Source organism: Hemitrygon akajei, chromosome 5, assembly GCF_048418815.1.
Source record: "Hemitrygon akajei chromosome 5, sHemAka1.3, whole genome shotgun sequence".
Taxonomy (NCBI): domain Eukaryota; kingdom Metazoa; phylum Chordata; class Chondrichthyes; order Myliobatiformes; family Dasyatidae; genus Hemitrygon; species Hemitrygon akajei.
The window spans coordinates 1,243,118-1,258,023 of NC_133128.1; the positions used below are offsets into that span (position 1 = coordinate 1,243,118).

Here is a 14,906-nt window from a genome sequence, read left to right on the forward strand (position 1 = left end):
AAGATAAGTAAATTGATTATGGACTACTTTAAAAGGGAGATCACGAAATATTAGTTCTTGTGCTTCTTTATTAATTGGGAAAAGTTCACTCTTATGTAAATTAAGTTTATAGCCAGAGTTCTGGCTAAACTGGTCAAGAAGTGAAAACATTAGAGGTAAGGATGTAGACAGATTTGAGAGAAAGAGTAATAAGTCATCAGCATAGAGAGAAACTTTATGCTCAACACCCCCTCTCCAAATCCCGGTCAATTCAGGACAGTTTCGAAATGCTATCGCCAGAGGTTCTATAGCCAAATCAAAGAGAAAGGGACTTAAGGGGCATCCCTGACGGGTGCCACGTTTGAGATTAAATACTTGGGATTTCTGAAAATTAGTTAAAACAGAAGCAGTAGGACACAGGTACAGCAATTGGATCCAAGAGATGAAACTTTGGCCGAGGTCAAATTTTTCTAAGACTGCAAAAAGGTAGTTCCACTCTATACGATCAAATGCTTTCTCTGCATCGAGGGAAATAACACATTCAGGAGTCCCAGTTGGAGGTGAGTATAAAATATTAAATAGACGCCGAATGTTAAAAAAAGGGAGACGGTTTTTAGTAAAGCCTGTTTGGTCATCAGAGATAATGGAGGGAATAACAGTTTCTAATCTATGAGCCAACACTTTAGCTAAGATCTTTACATCAACATTGAGCAGATAGATTGGCCTGTACGAGGAACACTCTGTTGGGTCTTTGCCCTTTTTTAAAAGAAGAATAATAGATGCCTCATTGAAAGAGGGTGGCAATTTGCCGTAATTAAACGAGTCAGATAATACTGAAAGTAACTGAGGAGAAAGAAGTGAAGAGAATGATTTATAAAATTCTACAGGGAACCCATCAGGTCCAGGAGATTTCCCTGAGGACAGTGCAGAAATTGCAAAAGATATTTCTTCTGATGATATAGGCGCATTGAGTTTGGCTTTGAAATCAGATGAAAGTGAGGGGATATTCAGATTCTGTAAAAGTTGATCAACAGAGATATTGTCATTCAGAGATTCAGAGGAATAAAGCCGAGAGTAAAAATTTTTAAATGCGTCATTAATTTCTAAATGATCCGATGTAAAGTCTCCGTTCTTCTTCCGGATCTTTGTAATATGTTGTTTGGCTTTGGAATGCCTCAGCTGATTGGCTAGGAATTTACCAGACTTATCCCCATGAATGTAAAAGTGACTCTTGCTTTCGAGAAGTTGGCGTTCGACAGGCTGAGTGGACAGAAGGTTAAATTTAGTTTGGAGTTCAACGCGCTTCTTGTATAATTCAGGGTTCTTAGTTTGGGCATATATTTGATCCAAATCTTTAATCTGGTTAATGAGGTCTGATCGATCTGCACGGGATCTTCTGTTGAGATTTGCTGTGTAAGAGATTATTTGACCCCTCAGATATGCTTTCATGGCATCCCAGACAATCTGGGATGGCACTTCAGGTGATGTATTAGTGTTAAAATAAAAGGTTATCTGATCCTTAATAAATTTTACAAAATCATTATCCGATAATAAAGTTGAATCAAACCGCCAGTGTTTATTCCTCTGAGAGAGACCAGGAAAGTTCAGAGAGAGGGTAATTGGGGCATAGTCAGAAATCAGTATACTCTGATAGTCACAAGAGTGGGCAAATGGGATAAGTTGGTTATCGAGTAAGAAATAGTCAATTCTAGTGAAGGTATGGTGAACATGTGAGAAAAAAGAATAATCTCTCTCCGTAGGATGGAGGAAACGCCATATATCAGAGATACCAAAATTAGAGAGAAACAATTGGATAGCTAAGGCAGATTTAGTAGGTGATCTGGTAACAGAGGACGATCGATCCAGTTTAGGATCCAACCAACAGTTGAAGTCACCACCCAGTATAAGAGAGTATGAGTTTAAGTCTGGTAGTGAGGAAAAAAACCGTTCAAAAAAGTTAACATCATCAAAGTTGGGGGCGTACAGGTTTGCTAGTGCAACCTTAGTGTTATATAGTTTACCAGAAACAATAATAAAACGGCCATTTGTATCAGATATTTTATTATGGAGTTCAAAAGGAATATTTGAGTTAATAAGAATGGAGACTCCCCTAGCTTTAGCGGCAAAGGATGAATGAAAATGCTGACCCGCCCACTTTGACAGAAGCCGGAGTTATCAAAACAACGAATATGAGTTTCTTGAAGGAAAGCAATGTCAGCTTTGAGTTGTTTGATATGTGAGAATACCTTCCTCCTTTTAACAGGGTGATTCAATCCCTTTACATTCCAGCTCACGAATTTAAGTGCACTAGCCATTATCAATTACTAATGCATAAAAGGCAGCAGGCATATAAAAAGTCAAGCAGTACAATAGCAGTCTGGGAGCAGAGATGTAAACATAGATTCGTAAAATCAAAACATATACATGTCCTGAGCAATAAAGAGAAACAATAAATACAGTGAGTGATGTTGGAACTGGAAAATCCACCCCATCCACACAACCCAAAACTAGACGGCTACTAAAACAAGTAGCTAGCTCTACCAAAAAAATTAACCCAAATACAACTTCCAGATCTGTGTCATTAACAACAGTTCCGTATAAATACTATAGCAAATAGTAACTAGTTTATGCACTAGAAAACATAACTACAGATTAGAACACCTACAGAAATATAAAACTTTGAGAAAATCGGAAGAAAACCAAAACTAACCTACCCGCGAAAAATTATAGAAGAATAAAGTAAGAGAAAGGGGAAAAAAAGGTAAAAAAAAAAGGAGAGGAAGGGGAAAATTATAAATTCAAGACGGGTATTTATCAACCATTTACAGAGAGGAGAGAAAAAAATTCAGAGATTAGAAAAAAGGGGTGAAGAAAAGAAAAAAAAGATAAAATAAATAAATATAAAAAAAAGGAAACATAAATCAGCAATTAAACTGTGAACCAACAAACAGGGAGGCCTTCACTAAAGACTTCGAACCTCCAAAACAAGTTAGAGTCAGTTGTAGAACTCTGTAGATAAAGGTTATACAAGAATAAAAATAGATTACACACACACCAAATCCCGGGAGAGATTGTCAACAGCCCTTAGAGTTTCAATGAATAATGTCTGAGTGATTCAAATGAAGTCTGAGTCCAGAAAAAGTAATTTTACTACGAGGAGTACTTATCCACCATTTTAGAAGGTCCGATCAGATTCCGAAGATGACTGGATAGCCGGAAGACTTGCCACAAATGCTTCAGCTTCCTTCACTGATTTGAACCACTTGTCACTTGTATTTTCCGGTATTAAGCTTGATTCGTAGATCGGCAGGATTGCGAAGAGAGGGTTTAAAACCACGATCAAAAAGCACTTTCATTGCGCCTTTAAACTCAGCGCGCATCTTTAAGGTCTGGGGTGCAAAATCTTCCACAAAGCGAATGGTTGTATCCTGGAAAGGAAAAGACCCCCTGCGACGTGCCTCTACAATCAGACTGTGTTTTACCTGATATTGATGGAAACACAAGATTACTGGTCGCGGACGGGAGCCCAGAATTCCGGGGGGAACGTAAACTCTGTGTGCCCGTTCGAGCTCAGGCTGGTTTGGAAGCAAATCTTTCCCGAATATCCCACAGAGAAACTTGGCGAAAAACTTCACGGTTGATCCCTGTTCGGTCGCCTCTGGCAATCCAAGAATTCTGAGATTGCAGCGTCTGCTGCGATTTTCGAGATCCACCATTTTGGAAAGGAGTTTGTTACATTTTTCCTCTAAGCTGGAACAGAGAGTCTCCAAGTATCGAACACGACTTTCTAAATCTTCAGAAGTTGAATCGATGCGAGATAGGTGTTCAGCATGCTTGTCCACTTTATCGTTGATCCGAACCAGTTTGTCTTCCAACTGTTTGAAAGCGGTTTTAAATTCCTTTAAAATTTCGTCTCGGAGCTTTCCGAGCGCAACCAGGGTCTCGTCTGAGGGAGCCATAGCTTCCTTTCTCCCGGATTTAGAACCCTTGCTAGACATTGTAAGTTAGATATGTTCACAGGCAAGTAAGAGATACCGAGAAAATTCCTAACTAAGGTTTAAAAAATGGAGACATTTAGTGCAAAGATAGCGACAGTAACGGAACAAAAGTTCGGAGCAGCTAAACAATCGCCATCTAACCGGAAGTGCTCTATGTTTAGCTTTTTGTTTAGTTTTTTTGTAAGATTCTATTGTATTTCCTATTTGTTGTAAATGCCTGCAAGAGAATGAATCTCAGGGTAGTACATAGGGACTTTATGAATGCCTGCAAGAGAATGATTCTAAGAATAGTACATAAGAACTTTATAAATGCCTGCAAGTTGAGTGATGTCGCAGCCACACTTTGCACCAAACATCAGTAAAATCAAAGAGCTGATTATGGACTTCAGAAAGGGTAAGAAGAGGGAACATAATCCAATCCTCATAGAGGGATCAGAAGTGGAGTGAGTGAGCAGTTTCAAGTTCCTAAGTGTCAACATTTCTGAGGATCTAACCTGGTTACAACGTACTGATGCAGCTATAAAAGAGGCAAGAAAGCGGCTTTTGAGGAGTCAGGAGTTTGAGGATATTTGGTTTGTCATCTAAAATGCTCAAAAACCTTCTACCAATGTACCGTGGACAGCATTCTAACAGGCTGCATCACCGTCTGGTATGGGAGGCTACTGCACAGGATCAAAGACAACTGTAGAGAGTTGTAAAATTAGTGAACTTCATCATGGGCACTAGCCTCCAAAGTACCCAAGACATCTTCAAGGCACGGTGCCTCAGAAAAGTGAATTCAATTATCAAGGAACCGCACCACCCAGAATATGCCCACTTTTCATTGTTATGATGAAGGAGGAGGCAGAGAAGCCTGAAGGCACTCATTTCGTGATTCAGGAACAGCTTCTTCCCCTCTGCCATCCAATTTCTAAATTGACATTGAATCCACAAACACTATCTCACTACTTGTTTTTTAAATTTCTGTTTTTATACTACTTACCTGAATTTAACTATTTAATATACATCTTTATTCTTACTGCTGAAGGGTCTCGGCCCGAAACATCAACTACTTTTTTCCATAGATGCTGCCCGGCCTGCTGAGTTCCTCTAGCATTGTGTGTGTTGCTTATTCATACTGTAATTCAGTTTTTACTATATTTATCATGTATTGCATTGTACTGCTGCCGTAAAGTTAACAAATTTCATGACATATGCTGGTGATATTAGACCTGATTCTGAACAGAATGAATCTCAGGGTAGTACATGGGAAGACCAGAAGACAGAGGAACAGAATTAAGCCATTCAGCCCACTGAGTCTACTCCGCCATTCCATCATGGCTGATGCTGGATCCCACTCAACCCATACACCTGCCTTTGATGGCCTGACAAATAAGGACTTAGATATACCATGGACTAGGTTTACACTTCAGTTTGTGGCAGAGCAGCATTCCAGATTCACTACTCTCTGGCTAAAAATTTCCTACTTACCTCTGTTCTAAAAGGTCACCCCTCTAGTGCCCTCTAGTTCTGTATACCCCACCATAGGAAACATCCTCTCCACATCTACCTTAGAGTCCTTTCAACATTCTGTAGGTTTCAATGAGATCCCTCGCATTCTTCTAAATTCCAGTAAGTACAGGCCCAAAGCTGCCAAACGCTCCTCATGTGTTAACCCCTTCATTCCCAGAATTATCCCTGTGAAACTTCTCTGCACTCTCTTCAATGACACCATTTTGATAATAAATTTACTCTGAACTTTGCACTAAGATGCCACACAAACACTTACTTTTTTCAGCAATTTCCAGCTGATGGAAGCATTCCAGGAATTCTCCATTCAGTATCTTTGGCAGGAAGTCCTTGATTTGCATTGTCTCAGTTATTAGTCTCTCCAGGTCTCTCTTTCGAACTTTAACAAATTCTTCTTTGCCCACGGGTTTCTGAAACACATCCTTAGTGGTAGGGAGCTCAGTGTTATATCCGTGAATGCAGGTGTGAATGAAAATAATTATAAACCACAAAAGGCTAAAGGAACTGGAATCAATGCGAAGACCCTAATTCCTCCCTGTCTTCGCAGTGCTCAAGCTGAGAACACATCTCACACCTTGCCGTGAGAGGGATTCTACTAGAGTATGACTCAGCATAAGAAAGTGTCAGGTAGACAGGAAAAATAATTCAAGGACATTGAAAGCATCACTGAAAAGCTGAAACTTCTTCACTAACAGAAGCAAAACACACAAAATGCTGGAGGAACAGCAAGTCAGACAGCATCTGTGGAAATGAATAAACAGTTCATGTTTCGAGCCGAGACTCTTCTTCAGGACTGGAAAGGAAGGGAGAAGATGCCAGAATAAAAAGGTGGGAAGAGGAGGAGAAGGATAGCTAGAATGAAATGGTTGAAGCCAGGTGGGTGGGAAAGGTAAAGGGATGGAGAGAAAGAAATCTGATGGGAGAGGAGAGTGGACCATAGCAGAAAGGTTGAGGAGGGTACCCGGGGGCGTGATAGGCAGGTCAGAAGAGGGAAGAGGCCAGAGTGGGGAATAGAAGAAGAGGGAAAGGGAGAGGGAATTATTTTTACCAGAAGGAGAAATTGATATTCATATCATCAGGTTAGAGGCTATCCAGACAGAATATAAGATATTGCTCTTCCACCCTGAGGGTAGCTTCATCGTAGCACAAGAGAATGCCATGGACATGTCAGAACGGAAATGGAAATCAGAATTAAAATGTTTGGCCACCAAGAAGTTCTGCTTCTGGTGGATGGAGCGGAGGTGCTCATGAAGCAGTCCCCCAATTTACAACAGGCTTTGCCAATGTAGAGGCCAAATTGTGAGTCTCCTCACCAATGGCAGCTTATAAAACGAAATGATGTCATAGACAGGATTTGGTCTTTTCCAGGAGTAGGAATGACAATTGCCAGTTTAATGGGAGAGGAAGAAATTTAAAGGAGATTTGCAAGGCAATTTTTATTAAACAGAAATGGCAGGGGTTCTGATGGTCCAATCAGTGACAGGAGCATGCCACAGCAACAAGGTTACTCACGACACTTGTTTTAAGGTACAGAAGGGACAAATGGGACGACCATGGGTGGGAGTAGGTCAGTGGTGAGAGTAGGAATGTCAGGCTTCGGCTCAAACGAGGCATTAACTCTGGGTAAATTTTGTTAAGGTTCCCTTTTTTTCCTCTCTCTTAGACCATAAGAGAAAGGAGCAGAAGTAGGCCATTCATCCCATCAAGTCTGCCCTGCCATTCAATCATGAGCTGATCCAATTCTTCCAGCCATCCCCACTCCCCTGCTTTCTCCCCATACCCTTTGATGCCCTGGCTAATCAAGAACCTATCCATCTCTGCCTTACATACACCCAATGACAGCCTCCACAGCCACTCATGGCGACAAATTCCACAGATTTACCACCATCTGACAAAAGTAATTTCTCCACATCTCAGTTCTAAATGGACATCCTTCAACCCTGAAGTTGTGCCCTCTTGTCCTAGAATCTCCTAACAACCATGGGAAATAACTTTGCCATATCTAATCTGTTCAGGCTTTTTAACATCAGAATGTTTCTATGAGATCCACCCCCCCCCCCCCCCCCCCATTCTCCTGAACTCCAGGGAATACATCCCAAGAGCTGCCAGACATTCCTCATATGGTAACATGAGTGAATCTGCAGATGCTGGAAATAAGTAAAAAACACAAAATGCTGGCAGAACTCAGCAGGTCAGACAGCATCTATGGGAGGAGGTAGTGACGACATTTCGGGCCGAAACCCTGATGAACTCCTGATAAAGGGTTTTGGCCTGAAACGTCGTCACTACCTCCTCCCATAGATGCTGTCTGGCCTGCTGAGTTCTGCCAGCATTTTGTGTTTTTTATTCCTCATATGCTAATCCTTTCATTCCTGGATTCACTCTTGTGATTCTTCCCTAAACCCTCTCCAATGTCAGTATGTCCTTTCTAAAATAAGGAGCCCAAAACTGCACACAATACCCAAGTGTGGTCTCACGAGTGCCTTATAGAGCCTCAACATCACATCCCTGCTCTTATATTCTATACCTCAAGAAATGAATGCCAACATTGTATTTGCCTTCTTCACAACAAACTCAACCTGGAGGTTAACCTTTAGGGTATCTTGCACAAGGATTCCCAATTTCCTTTGCACCTCTGCATTCTGAATTCTCTCCCCATCTAAATAATAGGCTGCCTGTTTATTTCTTCCACCAAAGTGCATGACCATACACTTTCCAACATTGTATTTCATTTGCCACTTCTTTGCCCATTCACCTAAACTATCTAAGTCTCTCTACAGGCTCTCTGTTTCCTCAACACTACTGGCTCCTCCACCTATATTTGTATCATCAGCAAATTTAGCCACAAATCCATTAATACCATAGTCTAAATCACTGACATACACCGTAAAAAGCAGTGGTCCCAACACTGACCCCTGTGGGACTCCACTGGTAACCGGCAGCAGTCCAGAATAGGATCCCTTTATTCCCACTTTCCATTTTCTGCTGACCAGCCAATGCTCCACCCATGCTAGTAACTTCCCTGTTATTCCATGGGCTCTTATCACATGTGTGGCACATTGTCAAAGGCCTTCTGAAAATCCAAGTACACGTCTACTACATCTCCTTTGTCTACCCTGCTAGTAATTTCCTCAAAGAATTACAGTAGGTTTGTTAGGCAGGATCTTTCTTTCAGGAAACCATGCTGACTTTGGCCTATCTTGTCATGTGCCTCCAGGTATGCCGTAATCTCATCCCTAACAATCAATTCCAACAACTTCCCAATCACTGATGTCAGGCTAACAGGTTTATAGTTTCCTTTCTGCTGCCTACCACCCTTCTTAAATAGCGGTGTAATATTTGCAATTTTCCAGTCATCCGGTACAATGCCAGAGTCTATTGATTCTTGAAAGATCATCCTTAATGCCTCTGCAATCTCTCCAGCTACTCCCTTTGGAGCCAGAGGGTGCATTCCATCAGGTCCAGGAGCTTTATCCACCCTCAGACCATTAAGCCTCCTGAGCACCTTCTCAGTCGTAATTTTCTCTGCACATTCTTCACTTCCCTGACACTCTCAAATGTCCGGTATATTGCAGATGTCTTCCGCTGTAAAAACTGATGCAAAATATACATTCAGTTCCTCTGCCATCTCTGATTACCATATCTCCAGTATCATTATCTATTGGTCCTATGTCTACCCTCAACTCCCTTTTACCCGTTATATACTTAAAAAAGCTTTTAGTATCTTCTTTGATATTAGTCACCAGCTTCCTCTCATAATTCATCTTTTATTTCTGAATGACCTTCTTATTTTCCTTCTGCAAGTTTTTAAAAGCTCCCCAATCCTCTATCTTCCCATTAGCTCTGGCTCCCTTGTATGCCCTCTCTTTTACTTTTACTTTGGCTCTGAGTTAACTTGTCAGTCACAGTAGTGTCCTTCTTCCCTTTGAAAATTACTTCTTATTTGGAATACTGTATATCTGTCTTGCACTTCCCTCATTTTTTGCAGAAACTCCAGCCATTGCTGCTCTGCTGTCCTTCCTGCAAATGTCCCTTTCCAGTCAACTTTGGCCAGTTCCCCTCTCATGCGGATGCATGATGGTGCGAATGGTGTTGAACGCATTGGAGAAGTCAAAAAACATGACCCTCACAGTGCTCGCTGGCTTGACCAGGTGGGCATAGACACGGTTCAGCAGGTAGACGATGGCATCCTCAACTCCTAGTCGGGGCTGGTAGGCAAACTGGAGGGGGTCGTAAGTGTGGCCTAACCATAGGCCGGAGCTGCTCTAGAACAAGTCTCTCCAGGGTCTTCATGATGTGGGAGGTCAATGCCACTGGTCTGTAGTCATTGGAGCCACTAGGGCGTGGCGTCTTCGGTACAGGGACGAGGCAGGACGTCTTCCACAGCACAGGAACCCTCTGGAGACTCAGGCTCAGTTTGAAGACATGGTGAAGTACTCCACATAGCTGGGGGGCACAGGCTTTTGAGCACCCTGGGACTGACACCATACGGGCCCGCAGCCTTGCTTGGGTGGAGACGTTTCAGCTGTCTTCTCACCTGTTCAGCTATGAAGCCCACTGTGGTAGTTTCAGGTGGGGGAGGGGTGTAGTCATAAGAGCAGGGTGAGGGGCTGTGAAGAGGGGTAGGAGGGGAGAGTGGAGTATGTGTTGGTTGGGGGCGAACAACAGATGGATCACGTGGGGGGTGGGCAGGGGCCACAGTGTCAAATCTGTTGAAGAACAGGTTAAGTTCGTTGACCCTGTCCACACTGCCTTCAGCTCCTCTGTTGCTAGTTTGCTGGAACCCAGTGATGGTCCTCATCCCACTCCAGACCTCTCTCATGTTGTTCTGCTGGAGTTTCCACTCAAGCTTCCTCCTATACCTGTCTTTAACCTCCCTAATCTTGACTTTCAGGTCCCTCTGTATTGTCCTCAGCTCCTCCCTATTTCCATCTCTAAACACCCTCTTTTTAGCGTTCAGGATGTCCTTAATGTCCTTTGTTACCCATGGCTTGTTATTTGAATAACAAAGGACAGTTCTTGCTGGAACATTGCAGTCCACACAGAAGTTGATGTAACCAGTGATGCAATCTGTGAGCCCATCAATGTCCTCTCCATGTGGCTCACAGAGTGCCTGCCAGTCTGTCATCTCAAAACAACCCTGGAGTACCTCATAAGCCTCCCCTGACCATTTCCTCACTGTCCTCGAGGTTGCAGGTTTACTCTTCACCAGAGGCATGTTGCAGGGTTTGAGATGCACCAGGTTGTGATCTGGCCTTCCAGTGGGGGGAGGGGAGAGGAGCTGTATGCATCCTTAACGTTAGCATACATCAAGTCCAGGGACCTCTCCCCTCTGGTTGTACAGCTCACATACTGCGTGAAGTTGTGCAGTGTTCTAGCCATGGTAACATGGTTGAAGTCACCCAAGTCATTCTGCTCCGCTGGGTGAGAAGCTGACAGTGATGCAGGTGGATGCTTCCCTGGTGTCATGGATTATTGATTACCTGACTGGCAGACCACAGTACATGCGCTTACAACACTGTGTGTCAGACAGAGTGGTCAGCAGCACTGGGGCTCCACAAGGGACTGTCCTATTTCCCTTTCTCTTCACCATCTACACCTCGGACTTCAACTACTGCACAGAGTCTTGCCATCTTCAGAAGTTTTCTGATGACTCTGCCATAGTTGGATGCATCAGCAAGGGAGATGAGGCTGAGTACAGGGCTACGGTGGGAAACTCTGTCACATGGTGTGAGCAGAATCATCTGCTGCTTAATGTGAAAAAGACTAAGGAGCTGGTGGTAGACCTGAGGAGGGCTAAGGCATCGGTGACCCCTGTTTCCATCCAAGGGATCAGTGTGGACATGGTAGAGGATTACAAGTACCTGGGGATACGAATTGACAATAAACTGGACTGGTCAAAGAACACTGAGGCTGTCTACAAGAAGGGTCAGAGCTGTCTCTACTTCCTGAGGAGACTGAGGTCCTTTAACATCTGCCGGACAATGCTGAGGATGTTCTACGAGTCTGTGGTGGCCAGTGCTATCATGTTTGCTGTTGTGTGTGCTGGGGCAGCAGGCTGAGGGTAGCGGACACCAACAGAATTAACAAACTCATTCGTAAGGCCAGTGATGTTGTGGGGGTGGAACTAGACTCTCTGACGGTGGTGTCTTGAAAGACGATGCTGTCCAAGTTGCATGCCATCTTGGACAATGTCTCCCATCCACTCCATAATGTACTGGTTAGGCACAGGAGTACATTCAGCCAAAGACTCATTCCAACGAGATGCAACACTGAGCGTCATAGGAAGTCATTCCAGCCTGTGGCCATCAAACTTTACAACTCCTCTCTCGGAGTGTCAGACACCCTGAGCCAGTAGGCTGGTCCTGGACTTATTTCCACTTGGCATAATTTACCTATTATTATTTAATTATTTATGGTTTCATATTGCTATATTTCTACACTATTCTTGGTTGGTGCGACTGTAACGAAACCTAATTTCCCTCGGGATCAATAAAGTATGTCTGTCTGTCTGTATGCCATTGTAACTTTCTTTAGTGCACTGAAATACCAACACATTGGAATTTAGTTTCTCCTTCTCAAATTTCAAAGTGAACTTGATCATATTGTGATCACTGTTCCCTGAGGATTTCTTAATCTTAAACTCTCTTATCACCTCCGGATCATTGCACAATACCCAATCCAGCACAGCCGATCTCCTAGTGGGCTCAACAACAAACAGTTCTAAAAAGACATTCTCCAAATTCTCTCTCTTGAGGTCCAGTACTGACCTGGTTTTCCCAATCCACTTTCATGTTAAAATCCCCATTGATTGCCCTGACATTGCCTTTCTGAAACGCCTTTTCTATCCCCTGCTGTAACTTGTAATCCACATCCCGGCTGCTGTTCAGAGGCCTGTATATAATTGCCATTAGAGTCCTTTTACCCTTGCCATTTCTTAACTCAACCCATACAGACTCTACATCTTCTGACCCTATGTCAACCCTTTCTAATGATTTAATATTATTTCTTATACACAGAGCCGCACCACCCACTCTGCCTACTAACCTATCTTTCTGATACACCGTATATCCTTAGGCATTCAGTTCCCAATGGCAACCATCCTTTAGCCAAGTTTCAGAGTTGGCACAACATCATATTTGCTGAACTGCAGATGAATTTCAAGATCATCCATTTTATTTCTCTTGCTGTTCTTAGTGTAGTAAATGGCCGTTGTGTGTTCTTCATGCTGGATATTGGAGTCCTGGGAGACCCAGAGTCTCCCAGGGAACTACATCGAGAACACTAGAATACTACAGCACAGTACAGGCCCTTCAGCCCTCCATGTTGTGCCGACCCATATGTTCCTTAAAAAAAAGTACTAAACCCACACTACCACATAACCCTCTATTTTTCTTTCATCCATGTGCCTGTCCAAGAGATTCTTAAATACCCCTAATGTTATAGCCTCCACCACCATCTCTGGCAAATCATTCCAGACACCCACAAACCTCTGTGTAAAAAACTTACCCCTGATGTCTCCCCTAAACTTCCCTCCCTTAACTTTGTACATTTGTCCTCCGGTGTTTGCTATTCGTGCCCTGGGAAACAGGTACTGGCTATTTATGCCTCTCATAATCTTGTAGACCTCTGTCAAGTCCCCTCTCATCCTTCTATGCTCCAAAGAGGAAAGTCCCAGCTCTGCTAACTTTGCCTAATAAGACTTGTTTTCCAATCCAGGCAACATCCTGGTAAATCTCCTCTGCACCCTCTCCATAGCTTCCACATCCTTCCTATAATGAGGTGACCAGAATTGAACACAATACTCTAAGTGCGGTCTCACCAGGGATCTGTAGAGTTGCAACATGACCTCTCTACTCTTGAACTCAATCCCCCTATTAATGAAACCTAGCATCCCATAGGCCTTCTTAACTATCCTACCAACCTGTGCAAAGACCTTGAGCGATGTATGGATTTGAACCCCAAGGTCCCTGTTCATCCACACTCTTAAGTAACCAACCATTAACCCTGTACTCAGCCTTCTGCTTTGCCCTTCCAAAATGCATCACCTCACACTTATCCAGACTGAATTCCATCTGCCACTTTTCTGCCCAACTCTGCATCCTGTCTATATCCTCTTGTAATCTTCGACAACCTACAGCTCCATCCACAACTCCTTCAATCTTCATGTCATCCGCAAAATTACTCATCCATTCTTCCGCCTCTACATCCAGGTCATTTATAAAAATCACAAAGAGCAAGGGTCCTAGGACAGATCCTTGCAGCACTCCACTAGTCACCAACCTCCAGGCAGAATACTTTCCTTCCACTACTACCCTCTGCTTTCTTCCTGTAAGCCAATTTTTTATCCAAACAGCCAAGGTTCCACTGATCCCATGCCTCATGACATTCTGGATGAGTCTTTCGTGGGGGACCTTGTCAAATGCCTTGCTAAAATCCAAGTAGACCACACCTACCTCCCTACCCTCATCAATTTCTTTTGTTAGCTCTTCAAAAAACTCAATTAGGCTCGTGAGGCACGACCTTCCATTCACAAAGCCATGTTGACTACCCTTGAGCAGACTGTACTTCTCCAAATGCTCGTAGATCCTATCCTTAAGAATCCTTTCCAATAGTTTGCAGACCACTGATGTAAGACTCATCGGTCTATAGTTCCCAGGATTCTCCCTATTACTTTTTTTAAACAAGGGAACTACATTTGCCATTCTCCAATCCTCCGGCACCTCCCCTGCAGTCAAAGAGGATTCATTACTGCTCCAGTGATCTCTTCTCTCACTTCCCACAGCAACCTGGGGTATATCACGTCCGGCCCTGGGGACTTATCAATCCTGATGTTTTTAAAAAGATCCAACACTTCTTCTTCCTTAATCTCCACATTGTCCAGCACACAGGCCTGTTCTATTTCGACCTCACCCTGATCAAGGTTCTTTTCACTTGTGGATACTGAAGCAAAGTATTCATTTAGGACCTCCCCAACCTCCTCCGCCTCCAGGCACATGTTGCCTTCTTTATTCTTTAGCAGCCCCACCTTCATTCTTGTCATCCTTCTGTTCTTCACATACACATAGAACGCCTTGGGGTTCTCCATAATCGTACATGCCAAGGCCTTCTCATGCCCCCTTCAAGCTCTCCTAAGTCCTTTCTTAAGCTGCTTCCTGGCTATCCTATATCTCTCATGAGCCCCTCCTGCTTCCTCATTCTTATATCTAACATATGCTTCCTTCTTCCTCTTGACGAGTTGTCTCACATGTTTTGTCAGCCACGGTTCCCTTTTCCTACCATTTTTCCCTTGTCTCAGTGGGACAAACCTATCCTGAACCCAGCACAAGTGGTCCCTAAACTTCCTCCACATTACTTCTGTGCTTTCACCCTTGAACATCTGTTTCCAATTTACTCTCGCTAGATTCTGCCTCATCCCTT

The 14,906-nt window shown here is 43.3% G+C and overlaps 1 protein-coding gene across 1 annotated transcript in view; it reads right to left on the bottom strand.

Moving 5' to 3' along the window:
• hsf2bp (heat shock transcription factor 2 binding protein) overlaps nt 1-14,906 on the bottom strand; it is a 117,950-nt gene that overhangs the window by 82,370 nt on the left and 20,674 nt on the right. Inside the window, exon 2 of the mRNA XM_073044710.1 lies at nt 5,746-5,908. Within this exon, the coding sequence (XP_072900811.1) occupies nt 5,746-5,908 (163 nt within the window). The remainder of the gene's footprint in view (nt 1-5,745; nt 5,909-14,906) is intronic.